General features: G+C 41.0%; 1 protein-coding gene across 2 annotated transcripts in view; it reads left to right on the top strand.

The window, feature by feature from the left end:
• The first annotated feature begins 1,217 nt into the window (after nucleotides 1-1,217).
• fkbp15b (FKBP prolyl isomerase family member 15b) overlaps nucleotides 1,218-14,170 on the top strand; it is a 38,991-nt gene continuing 26,038 nt past the window's right edge. For both annotated transcript variants that reach the window (XM_072432813.1, XM_072432814.1), the window contains exon 1: nucleotides 1,218-1,365. In XM_072432813.1, the coding sequence (XP_072288914.1) occupies nucleotides 1,316-1,365 (50 nt within the window). In that variant the 5' untranslated portion in view covers nucleotides 1,218-1,315. The remainder of the gene's footprint in view (nucleotides 1,366-14,170) is intronic.

Genomic DNA, 14,170 nt, shown 5'->3' on the forward strand with positions numbered 1-14,170 from the left:
ACCCACACCCGGTCCCGTGATCACATCACTCCCGTTCTCCGCTCTCTCCACTGGCTCCCCATCAAGCAGCGCATAAACTTTAAAATACTCCTCCTCACCTTCAAAGCTCTTCACCACCTTGCCCCCCCCTACCTGTCTGACCTCCTCATCCCCCACCGCCCCACCCGAGCTCTCCGATCCTCCTCATCTCTCACCCTGGCTGCACCAACATCCCGACTCAAAACTTTTGGCGACAGAGCATTCTCCCGAACAGCACCCCGACTCTGGAACTCCCTCCCCCAACCTGTCCGCCACTCTCCCTCACTCACAACATTCAAATCCCGCCTAAAAACATACCTCTTCACCCAAGCCTATGACCTCCCCTACCCCTAGCCTCCTCTACCCCATTGCCTACTCTTCTACCCCCTGTTACATCCCCATCTTTTTCTCTCTATTTCTTCTGTCTTGTTCATTTTATCTGTATATTAATGTGTATTGTACGTGTTGTCCCCCCCTGTCTGTAAATACCCCCCCCCTTTTTTTATTATGTTCAGCGTCTTTGGGTCACTGAAAAGCGCTATATAAATGTTATTATTATTATTATTATTATTATTATTAACAAAGAAACAACTTTTTTATTTAGAACTGAAAAAATAACAAATTAAAACAACTGATTTCAGTGGGTCACTTTAAATCTACGCCGATAAAGACTTGGAAATGTGATCTATGGATTTTTTAATTTAATTTAGGGAGCAAAATGTTGTTATTGTCTAAATGTGTGTTGATATTATGACTGATCTTGCAGCTGTCTCGGCAAAGATTCCCTTGAGAAACAGATGTCAATGGGACTTTCCTGGTTAAACTCATGTCAAATAAAAATAAAATAAAGATATTATAGTCCACATTGTTTCGGAAACTGGTTAAAAGGCTAATTTGTTTGTTTTTTACATCATCGTAAGCTAGCTGCCAACGCATTTAATAAATATCTCGCTTAAACAATAACTGGACACCACCGTTTCATGTAAATATACTCTTTTCTACCCTCCAATCGTAAAAACATTAAATAAACAATAATTACATCCATATTTAGTCAACAAAATAATGAATTGGAACAAAACCTGCAGAAGTTTCCCCACAGTCGCGTGTTGTTAGCCTTTAGCGCCCCCCGGCGGTCTCCAGGACAACAGCTCCAGCGTGGTCACGTGGACAGTCAGATGATCCCCGCACAAACAGGAAAAGGAAGCGTCTCCACTACACATCAAACCCAGTCATGTCACATTAAGCCCACTTTCTGGACTTTCATCTCACTGCTTTCGGGCGCCGTCGCGTTTGAAACATGTTCGCTGGAGACGACGAGGACGGAGACTTCTTATCGCCCGCTGGAGGGTACGTTTATTCAGGATTTGTATTAGACGTTTTGGATTAGACGTTTGCTAACCACGACTAGCTCCTGGCACTGCTCGGCACGGATCGGACGGCACTGCTCGGCACGGATCGGACGGTCCCGTGAAAGGGTTATTTTTGGCACTGGTAATTATGTGTAAACCGTTTGAACATTTCTAGCCTGGATTTTGCTGTTTGAGTGTAATCAAAGTGACTGAAAGACATGCAAAGGGCGTGTAATCAATGTATTGTTGATTTAATCATGATGCTTTCAATGGTCGTAAAGTATTTTATTAGACACTTGATATTTGAGCAAGTGTAATATGACTAAATGTGACTTAGAAACATAACTTTATTCTACTAGTGTCATGTTTTCATTTTTGTTTTGGGTAGTTGTTATGGCAAAATGAGATGTAGTAATAGTAACCCTTTAGTTTAGTTTAAGCATCTTAAACTAACTAATAAATAGGCATAGTTAATCTAATGTGTTTTGTATAAACTATAAACTACTTTTTATTTTGTATTCTGTATGACTTCATCCGTTAACAATATTTTCCCCAAGAATACCTTTTATCATTGTTTTACTTTAGCATCATATGGATGATAATGAGCTTAATACAACATAATATTAATGTGCTTTATAAGTGCTTAATAAAAACGACCTAATACATGAACGAACACTAATTAACATGCTAATTACTACTACTACTACTACTACTACTACTACTACTACTACTACTACTACTACTACTACTACTACTACTACTACTACTAGAACTACTACTAGAACTACTACTACTACTACTAGAACTACTACTAGAACTACTACTACTACTACTACTACTACTACTACTACTAGAACTAGAACTACTACTAGAACTAGAACTAGAACTACTACTAGAACTACTACTACTAGAACTACTACTACTACTACTACTACTACTAGAACTAGAACTACTACTACTAGAACTAGAACTACTACTACTACTACTACTACTACTACTACTACTACTACTACTACTACTACTACTACTACTACTACTACTAGAACTACTACTAGAACTACTACTACTACTACTACTACTACTACTACTACTACTACTACTACTACTACTACTACTACTACTAGAACTACTACTAGAACTACTAGAACTAGAACTACTACTAGAACTACTACTAGAACTACTACTAGAACTACTACTAGAACTACTACTACTAGAACTAGAACTACTACTAGAACTACTACTACTAGAACTAGAACTACTACTACTAGAACTAGAACTACTAGAACTAGAACTAGAACTACTACTACTAGAACTAGAACTACTACTAGAACTACTACTACTAGAACTAGAACTACTACTACTAGAACTAGAACTAGAACTACTACTAGAACTACTACTACTAGAACTAGAACTAGAACTACTACTACTAGAACTAGAACTACTACTACTACTACTACTACTACTACTACTACTAGAACTACTACTACTAGAACTACTACTACTACTAGAACTACTACTACTACTACTACTACTACTACTACTACTACTAGAACTACTACTACTACTAGAACTACTACTACTACTACTACTACTACTACTACTACTACTACTACTAGAACTACTACTACTACTACTAGAACTACTACTACTAGAACTACTACTACTAGAACTACTACTACTACTACTACTACTACTACTACTACTACTACTACTACTACTACTACTACTACTACTAGAACTACTACTACTACTACTACTAGAACTACTACTACTACTACTACTACTACTAGAACTACTACTAGAACTACTACTAGAACTACTACTAGAACTACTACTAGAACTACTACTAGAACTACTACTACTACTACTACTACTACTACTACTACTACTACTACTACTAGAACTACTACTAGAACTACTACTACTACTACTACTACTACTAGAACTACTACTAGAACTACTACTAGAACTACTACTAGAACTACTACTACTACTACTACTACTACTACTACTACTACTACTACTAGAACTACTAGAACTACTACTACTAGAACTACTACTACTAGAACTACTAGAACTACTACTACTACTAGAACTACTACTACTACTAGAACTACTACTACTACTACTACTACTACTACTACTAGAACTACTACTACTACTACTACTACTACTAGAACTACTACTACTACTACTACTACTACTACTACTACTAGAACTACTACTAGAACTACTACTAGAACTACTACTAGAACTAGAACAAGAACACTAGAAAACTGCTACTACTAAAATTAAAGCAAAAAGAGACAGAATCTTCCAGTAGGTATAGAGTATAAAGTGAAATTTTTGCCCTTTTGTTGTTACTTTTTTGGTCTGTTCACCTTTAGTGCAGCACTTGAACCTCAACCAAGACATTTTACAGGCACATTTTTATCTTATTCCTGATGCATTGTGAAAATTTCATCTGAATATTATGTACAGTATAAGATTAATTAGTTGCTGTTTGAAGCAACATATCCATTTGACTTCTGCGGTGATTGTTGTCGAGGTCTGATCAAATCCTCCTCTGCAAAAGCTACATAATCTGATAAGTGGTCATGATAAAAGTATAAAAAAAGTACTTCCTCCACCAATATTATTGTCCTGTAACATCTTAAGCAAGGAAATACTACTGACAATCAGAAGTTACAATACTTTCTCAAGAGAGTGCGGTTTCACATATGGACATCTAGGAAAGTCCAAAGGTTATCAAATGCTTTCTTGAGTTTTGTTTAATTCTCGTTTCGGACCTTACGTCAGCTGAGAGGAGCGTAAAAGCCACTACTTGCATCATAAACATATCGCAGAGTGACTGAATCCTCTGTCCCATATTCCACTGGGCAGACAGAGGATCACATGCTGGTTTATGCCTGCAGCCGGTTACAATAGTGGAACGTTTAGTCGATAAGCGAAACTCTGAAAATGGGTCTCTATTTGAGAAAAAATGTTGCATGAATAGTTTGTTAAAAAGGAAGGGAAATACCGTATTTTCCGGACTATAAGTCGCACCAGCCAAAAAATGCATAATAGAGAAGAACAAAAAATATAGCCGCAAGCGGCAATGATCGGCCCTCGCCACGCCGCCGCCACGCCGCAAGAGGAGGGGGCGCTAACGCGCCCCAATTGTTCTTTTATTACGCCTACTGCTGAATCTGTGACGCTGTCACATCTTCTCCCCTTTGTTTTACCATCAAACAGCAATTTTATTTAGAATTCTTGGCAAAATGTGCGGCTTTGCCGCACAGACACCGTGACTCTTTGAATAAAAATGTGGATAACTTTTGATGGTCCACCCCTGAAGATGAGTCTCACCAAATTTCAGGTTAATATGTCTAACGCCCTAAGAGGAGTTCGTGAAAGTCTAAAGTGTAAACATGTTCTGGCGATTTCCCCATTGGAATAACATGGGAGGTTTTGGTCATCGCTACGGCAACGCCATAACAATTATGACATGGGTCTCATTGACTTTTTTTGATGGGGATGCCAAAATTGAGTTGTGTGTCAAATTTCATATAATTTCGCAAAACTAAATATTTAACCTCCATATAAAATCTGTAGGGGGCGCTGTGGCTCCAAATTAATTTATTTCACTTCAAGTAGGTTTAGGGCAAAGAGTTTAACAACTGATTCTAATTTGACGCAATTCGGACTTTATCTGCGCAAACGGCAGAAATGTTAAATTTGGGAGATTTCTGAAATTCTTGCTACAGTTTGCGGCTTCGCCGCACAGAGACCGTGACAGGTATCAATGTAATTTGGATAACTTTTGATGTCCCACTCCTCAGTAGCATTTTCACCAAATTTCAGCTTTTTAGGGCCAACGGCCTGGGAGGAGTTCGTAAAAGTACGACGTTTGGAAAAACTCCGAAGTCATGTTTAGCCATTTTTGAAGCAATATGGCCGACATTTGGTTGGGCGGACGGCGTTGCCGTAATAATATTTTTTACTTCTCTTGTCACCATCTACCTCTGCGCCAAATTTCATGATTCTACGATCAAATTTTTTTTGGGTCATTTCCCATCTCTCAATGCATTTTTGGTACATTTGGGGGCGCTGACGCGCCAATTTTTTTTATTTTAGAAAAGGGAAATAGCCAGAATGTAGAGAGGCACGATTTTTAGAGGTGTGCAAATTTTTGTGACTTTTCGTCAATGTTCACTGGGTGAAAAATAGGGGGGTTGGTCCCGAGAAGAAGAAGAAAGAAGAAAGAATTAAAGCCGCAAGCGGCATCCAACGGCCCTCGCCGGCCGCCGGCCTTCCGACTCTGCGCTTTCGACTTGATAAAGATGGCGCCCTTATTGTGTGTTGAATTAAAAAAGAACTTGACAGACGGCGACACATTGGACATGGCCAATCCAGTGCAAATGAACACAAGTGTCAGTCAAATTTGCTGCTCCGCCGCACAGAGACCGTAACACTTAGAATATAAATATGGATAACTTTTGATGCCCCGCTTGTGTAGATGATTTTCCCCAAATATGAGTTTGATCGGCCAATCGCCCTAGGAGGAGTTTGTTAAAGTGTGAAGCGTAAAAATGTGGTGATTTGAGCGATTTTGCGATTTTCCCATAAGGATAACATGGGATGTTTCTGTCATCGCTACGGTTACGCCATACAAAATATGACTTTGGCTCTCATACTTGTATGATCAGGATGGCAAATGAGAATTTTGTGCAAAATATCATGTCATTTGGAAAAACTCTTGTTTATAGGCCACTCTGAAGGCCAAATAGTCAGAAATCTGGGAAACGTTTGCGGCTCCGTCGCACAAAGACCGTAAAAGTTATCCTTAAAATTTGGATAACTTTAGATGCCTCATTTGTCTAGAGGACGTACACCGATTTTGAGGTTGGTGGGCAAAACGCACTAGGAGGAGTTCGTTAAAGTGTGAAACATAAAAATGTGGTAATTTGAGAGATTTTGCGGTTTTCCCATAGGGATAACATGGGAAGTTTCTGTCATCGCTACGACTACGCCGTAAAAAATTAGGCATTTTTGTGTTTGGCTTTTGTGATCGGGACGGCAAAATAGAATTTTGGGTAAAGTTTAGACAATTTTGGTAAAACTAATTTTTGACCTTCAATGTTAATTTAAAGGTCACTCTGTAGGGGGCGCTATCGCGCCCATTTCAATTTTGTCATCATAAACTGGTCCAAACTAGAAAGTTTAACAACTGATTCAAATTTGGTCCTAATCGGACTTGTTTTGATCAAATGGGAGCAATTTTTAGATCTGCAATATTCCAAAATAAGTTGTCCAACTTTGCGGCTGCGCCGCACGTAGACCGTAAAAGGTATCTCAAAAAATTGGATAACTTTAGATGCCCCACTTGTCCAGAGGACGTACACCGATTTTGACGTCGGTGGGCAAAACGCCCTAGGAGGAGTTCGTCAAAGTTTGACGTGAACAAAATGGCTAACTCGGCTTGTTTTCATTTTCAAAGGAAGATGGCGGCCATAGGGTAAGTCTGGGGGCGTGGCCACAATGATATTTTTTTTTTGTCCTCAGGAGAGGAATGCGTGTCCCGAATTTCGTAGCTTTACGCCAAAGTTGACCTCGGGGCGCCTTCCATAGGCGCAATGTATTTTGACTTTTGTCGGTGGCGCTGTTGCGCCATTTTTTTACGAAAAAAAAAATGGCCCAGAAAATATCAAATTTTTCGCCGATTCTGAATTTTGGGCAAAGTTTGGTGAGTTTTTGAGCATGTTCAGGGGGTCAAATTAGAGTTCAAAGCGATGAAGAACAAGAAAAATAATAATAAATATAGCCGCAAGCGGCAATGATCGGCCCTCGCCACGCCGCCGCCACGCCGCCGCCACACCGCCGCCACACCGCCGCCACGCCGCAAGAGGAGGGGGCGCTAACGCGCCCCAATTGTCCTTTTATTACGCCTACTGCTGAATCTGTGACGCTGTCACATCTTCTCCCCTTTGTTTTACCATCAAAAAGCAATTTTATTTTGAATTCTTGGCAAAATGTGCGGCTTTGCCGCACAGACACCGTGACTCTTTGAATGAAAATGTGGATAACTTTTGATGGTCTTGAAGATGAGTCTCACCAAATTTCAGGTTAATAGGGCTGACGCCCTGGGAGGAGTTTGTGAAAGTCTAAAGTGTAAACATGTTCTGGCGATTTCCCCATTGGAATAACATGAAAGGTTTCGGTCATCGTTACGGCAACGCCATAACAATTATGACATGAGTCATTGACTTTTTTGATGGGGATGCTAAAATTGAGTTGTGTGTCAAATTTCATATAATTTCGCAAAACTAAACATTTAACCTCCATATAAAATCTGTAGGGGGCGCTGTGGCGCCAAATGAATTTATTTCACTTCAAGTAGGTTTAGGGCAAAGAGTTTAACAACTGATTCTAATTTGACGCAATTCGGACTTTATCTGTGCAAACGGCAGAAATTTTAAATATGGGAGATTTCTGAAATTCTAGCTACAGTTTGCGGCTTCGCCGCTCAGAGACCGTGAGAGGTATCAATGTAATTTGGATAACTTTTGATGTCCCACTCCTCAGTAGCATTTTCACCAAATTTCAGCTTTTTAGGGCCAACGCCCTGCGAGGAGTTCGTAAAAGTACGACGTTTGGAAAAACTCCGAAGTCATGTTTAGCCATTTTTGAAGCAATATGGCCGACATTTGGTTGGGCGGACGGCGTTGCCGTAATAATATTTTTTACTTCTCTTGTCACCATCTACCTCTGCGCCAAATTTCATGATTCTACGATCAGATTTTTTTTTGGTCATTTCCCATCTCTCAATGCATTTTTGGTACATTTGGGGGCGCTGACGCGCCAATTTTTTTAATTTTAGAAAAGGGAAATAGCCAGAATGTAGAGAGGCACGATTTTTAGAGGCGTGCAAATTTTTGTGACTTTTCGTCAATGTTCACTGGGTGAAAAATAGGGGGGTTGGTCCCGAGAAGAAGAAAGAATAATATTCCGATGCGAAAACAATGTTTCCCATTTTTCAAATATCATAAACTATACATTTTCGGAAAGCGCTCGCGCTTTCCTACCTCATGGTGTGGGCCCCTGGTCACTGACGGGTACTTTCGTTAATTTTGAGTGGGCTCCGCCCACTTTGTGTTTTTGGCCCTCTATACAGTAATAATGTTCAATTTTTGCCTTACATGCTTATATGCACGGAACATGCAAGAGATGGGGAACGTATTCGTGAGCTACTTAGCGCAAATGAGTGCTTTATATGGGGATGACGACCGCTTCGCGGTCGTCATCCCAATGTAAAGTGCTCGTTAGTGCGAACTTTTGCACGGGCTTCGCCCGTTTACAACGGTAATGTTCCATTTTCCTACAACTAATTAGTATGCACGGGGCGTGCATGAGTGGAGGAGTGCGTTAGTGAGTGTTTGGAAGTGGGCGAGCGCTTCGCGCTCGATTTTGTGCGCACTACGTGCGCACTTTCGCAGCCGTGCTTCGCACGGCCTTACGAGATTAATAGGCCTCTCGCCAGCTTGTGGCGCTCGGGCCTAATTAAAGCCGCAAGCGGCATCCAACGGCCCTCGCAGGCCGCCGGCCTTCCGACTCTGCGCTTTCGACTTGATAAAGATGGCGCCCTTATTGTGTTGAATTAAAAAAGAACTTGACAGACGGCGACACATTGGACATGGCCAATCCAGTGCAAATGAACACAAATGTCGGTCAAATGTGCGGGTCCGCCGCACAGAGACCGTAGCACTTGGAATAAAAATATGGATAACTTTTGATGCCCCGCTTGTGTAGATGATTTTCCCCAAATATGAGCTTGATCAAGCTATTGCCCTTAGAGGAGTTTGTTAAAGTGTGAAGCGTAAATGTGAACATTTCAGAGATTTCGCTGTTTTCCCATTTCTGATATATATTTGCGGGTCCGCCACACAGAGACCGTAGCACTTAGAATCAGAATATGGATAAGTTTTGATGCCCCACTTGTGTAGATGATATTCTCCAAATATGAACTTGATCGGACAATCGCCCTAGGAGGAGTTTGTTAACCTGTTACCATCCACCTATTTTCGCCCTGTGCACAATGGTTGGACATACCCAAATGGCATTGCTTATTAAAAGAGGATCTTATGTTCCACATGCAAGTGTGATGCATCATTAGAAAGCTTAGGCCTTCTAGTTTCTGCAGATGTGCACATGGACACTGTTAGGGCTTCAGAACTTGCACTACAGAGGCCCAAACATAAACAAAACATCCTTTTTTAGTCTCGCCTGAATATTGTTAATTTGTAATGGTCCTGAGCATGACATACTTCATTGTGTGCATATGCTGTTCACTGTACATGATGTTTATCTTGTTGACAACAACTTTGTACAGTTTCAGATCTCTAGGAACAGGCATTTTGGTGCTGTTGACCTTTTTGTATCAAAAAGTATATTCGGAACAAGTGATCCAAATATGTGCCAACTGTGCCAAACTGTTTTATTACAATTTTAGCACCTCTATGATCATAAAACATACATTTTGATGTTTTGTAGGCCACTAATAGCAATTATAACTGCTAAAAAAAAAATATGTGAAAATGTGTAAATATGAGTTTACCCATGAATTTCCCATATAGAGGTTAAAAAAATATATATATATATATATATATTATTTTTATTTTATTTTTGTATTGGTATAATAATACATATATCTAACAATATGCACGTCCAAAAGGCTAATAAAATCAGAAAACGTTATGCGCAAAATCCTGCCGAGAAATCTGGCTCTTTACAGCCTTCCCTGAGCCTTACGCACGGGAATACAGAACATTCTGTGTCAATCAGCCCCATTGTCCCGCCTCTCTTTTTAAAGCTATTTTCATTGGCTAGAATAATCTGTCAATCAATCTGAGCTACGTCATTCGCACGCGGCGCTGTTTAGATGTAAACAGACTAATACATGTGCGTCGCAAGCGGCGCATTTTTTTTTGCGGAGGCTGTAGCAAACAAACCCGTGGATGGTCTCATTCTGTAGGAAACAGTCTGAAGAAAAGAAGGATACCCAACATTATTTTATAGGTCAAACAAGTCATTTGTTATGGACGGAGAAATGCGCCGAACAAGCGCATTCTCGTCCGGCGAGAAACAAAGAAAAGTTTGTTTACTTGACAATATCTTGAAATCGGATAACTTCAGGAAAAATACAAGTGGATATTGTTTTTCAATGGTTCCTTACGGACAGACTGAGCACATGGATGTACAGAATTAAAGCCGTTTCGTCCGTCATAAACAGCAAACAGGTAGGACATGCGTTTGTAAAAGTTGAGACTTTCTCACAAACTATTGGCAATTGCTTCTTGGGGCATATTATTCAATGTAAATCAATGACATATTCGTTTTGTTGAGAAAATAAGCTTTAAAATGATGTATGGCTTGCTGGTATTGACCACGGAAATAAAAGTGATGATGTAAGAGAATATTTGAGATATAGAAAATGTTCGCCGGCGGACAGGTGGGTGGTAACAGGTTAAAGTGTGAAGCGTAAAAATGTGGTGATTTGAGCGATTCTACGATTTTCCCATAAGGATAACATGGGATGTTTCTGTCATCGCTACGGTTACGCCGTACAAAATATGACTTTGGCTCTCATACTTTATGATCAGGATGGCAAATTAGAATTTTGTGCAAAATATAATGTCATTTGGAAAAACTCTACTGTTTATAGGCCACTCTGAAGGCCAAATAGTCAGAATTCTGGGAAACGTTTGCGGCTCCGTCGCACAGAGACCGTAAAAGCTATCCTTAAAATTTGCATAACTTTAGATGCCCCACTTGTCTAGAGGACGTACACCGATTTTGAGGTCGGTGGGCAAAACGCACTAGGAGGAATTCGTTAAAGTGTGAAACAGAAAAATGTGGATATTCGAGAGATTTAGCGGTTTTCCCATAGGGATAACATGGGAGGTTTATGTCATCGTTACGACTACGCCGTAAAAATTAAGGCATTTGTCTGATTGGCTTTTTTGATCGGGACGCCAAAATAGAATTTTGGGTAAAGTTTAGAAAATTTTGGTAGAACTAATTTTTGACCTTCAATGTTAATTTAAAGGTCACTCTGTAGGGGGCGCTATCGCGCCCATTTAAATTTTGTCATCATAAACTGGTCCAAACTAGAAAGTTGAACAACTGATTCAAATTTGGTCCTAATCGGACTTGTTTTGATCAAATGGGAACAATTTTTAGATCTGCAATATTCCAAAATAAGTTGTCCAACTTTGCGGCTGCGCCGCACACAGACCGTTAAAGGTATCTCAAAAAATTGAATAACTTTAGATGCCCCACTTGTCCAGAGGACGTCCGCCGATTTTGAAGTCGGTGGGCAAAACGCCCTAGGAGGAGTTCGTCAAAGTTTGACGTGAACAAAATGGCTAACACAGTGTGTTTTCATTTTCAAAGGAAGACTGCGGGCATAGGGTAAGTCTGGGGGCGTGGCCACAATGATATTTTTTTTTTGTCCTCACGAGAGGAATGCGTGTCCCGAATTTCGTAGCTTTACGCCAAAGTTGACCTCGGGGCGTCTCCCATAGGCGCAATGTATTTTGACTTTTGTCGGTGGCGCTGTCGCGCCATTTAAAAAAAAAAAAAAAAATGGCCCAGAAAAAACAAGATTTTTCGCCGATTTTGAATTTTGGGTAAAGTTTGGTGAGTTTTTGAGCATGTTCAGGGGGTCAAATTAGAGCTCAAAAAGCAGAAGAACAAGAAAAATAATAAAAATAATAATATTTTTAGCAAAAACAATATAGCCGTTTCCACTATAACAACAAATTATACATCGTTTGAAAGCTCTAAGCCTTCCCGATGCCGTCATGGGGTGGAATCATCATTACGAGCGCTTACGCGCTCGTCACTCCCTATTCTGTCGGGATGCCCCGCCCACTCCCCATAGACTTCCATTGATTTGAGCAGATACAAGCATGGCCCATGCCTGCGGCATGGACTCTCGCGTACGGGACGATGCCAGGAGGGTTTTTGGAGGAATGTAGCGCTTCGCGCTGCTGTTGTCAACAATTAGTGAATGGGCTACGCCCATTCACTAATTCTGTCTATTTCTGTCATAGCAGGAGTAAGTATGCATGATCCATGCCTTCGGCATGGGCTAGTTCACTGTACTTGCCAGGGGCGACGGGGTACCAAACATGCGGGCGGACAGTTGCAGTTGCAACGCTGACAGACAGTTGCAACGCTGCCTTCGGCAGCGGGAGCAATAGGCCCTCCGCCCTGCTGGGGCTCGGGCCTAATAATATTTTTAGCAAAAACAATATAGCCGTTTGCACTATAACAACAAATTATACATCGTTTGAAAGCTCTAAGCCTTCCCCATGCCGCCATGGGGTGGAATCATCATTACGAGCGCTTACGCGCTCGTCACTCCCTATTTCGTCGGGATGCCCCGCCCACTCCCCATAGACTTCCATTGATTTGAGCAGAAACAAGCATGGCCCATGCCTGCGGCATGGGTTCTCGCGTACGGGTCGATGCCAGGATTGTTTTTGGAGGAATGCAGCGCTTCGCACTGCTGTTGTCAACAATGAGTGAATGGGCTACGCCCATTCACTCATTGTTGACTATTTCTGTCATAGCAGGAGTAAGTATGCATGATCCATGCCTTCGGCATGGGCTAGTTCACTGTACTTGCCAGGGGCTTCGCGGTCGTCATCTCAATGTAAAGTGCTCGTTTAGTGTGCACTTTTGCACGGGCTTTGCCCGTTTACAACGGTAATGTTCCATTTTCCTACTACTAATTAGTATGCACGGGGCGTGCGTGAGTGTAGGAGTGCGTTAGTGAGTGTTTGGAAGTGGGCGAGCGCTTCGCGCTCGATTTCGTGCGCACTACGTGCGCACTTTCGCAGCCGTCACGGCCTTACGAGATTAATAGGCCTCTCGCCAGCTTGTGGCGCTCGGGCCTAATAATATAAGTCGCACTGGAGTATGAAATGCGGTTGCAAGTGTGAAAATAACAAATAATATCACATATAAGTTGCTCCGGAGTATAAGCATAAATATATAACCGGCCCAAACTATGAAAAAAGGTGTAACTTGCATTCCGGAAAATATGGTAGTAGGTGTTTTTCAGCTTATCCCAGTGATGACAAATGATCACAAATGTGCTAACGTACTTATGAATGTCTTGGCTGCGGCTTCGAGTTATTTCACGAACACATGCATAGACCGTAAAATGGTTCGGTTTATTTTCCATTTGCCGTGTGAAAAAACACATTGAGGAAAAAGATGCAAGAAGCTAAATCCGTTCATCTGTTCAAGTCAGCATTTAAAAAAAAAGAATAGTTTGAGGAAACGCAAATGACATAAAAAGATGCACGATTGAATGACGCTCAATGTGCAGAAATGTCACTGTCCACACATCGCAGCACATTTCTGTCCATTTTAAACTGAAAGTAAATCTGTCTGAGGGTTAGTCTTTGGCGGTGTGATGGACCTACGCAGATAAAGATAGATACTGTAGGTGATCCACAAAGAAAACCCCCTGATCTGACTATGATACTTGGTGATATCGTCGTCAGGGCTGTGGACCTTTAGCCGTTTGGTCGATTAATCGGTCGACGGTGTCAACATTTTTATTAGTTTGCTCATTTTTTAACATTTATATTCACAACAGCAAGACAGATGAATGCCGTTTACTAGTTTTCTGTCATTTAGGCATGTCTCTATATACAAGTTTAGCGTTATGATTAATTTGGTCACGATAATTGCAATGTTTTTTTCCTCAATTAGCAGTGAAATCTTTAATATTCTTTCACTGCTAT

This window comes from Eucyclogobius newberryi, unplaced genomic scaffold (genome assembly GCF_026437365.1).
Source record: "Eucyclogobius newberryi isolate DKJ021-1_F unplaced genomic scaffold, fEucNew1.0.hap1 SCAF_6, whole genome shotgun sequence".
Classification (NCBI taxonomy): domain Eukaryota; kingdom Metazoa; phylum Chordata; class Actinopteri; order Gobiiformes; family Gobiidae; genus Eucyclogobius; species Eucyclogobius newberryi.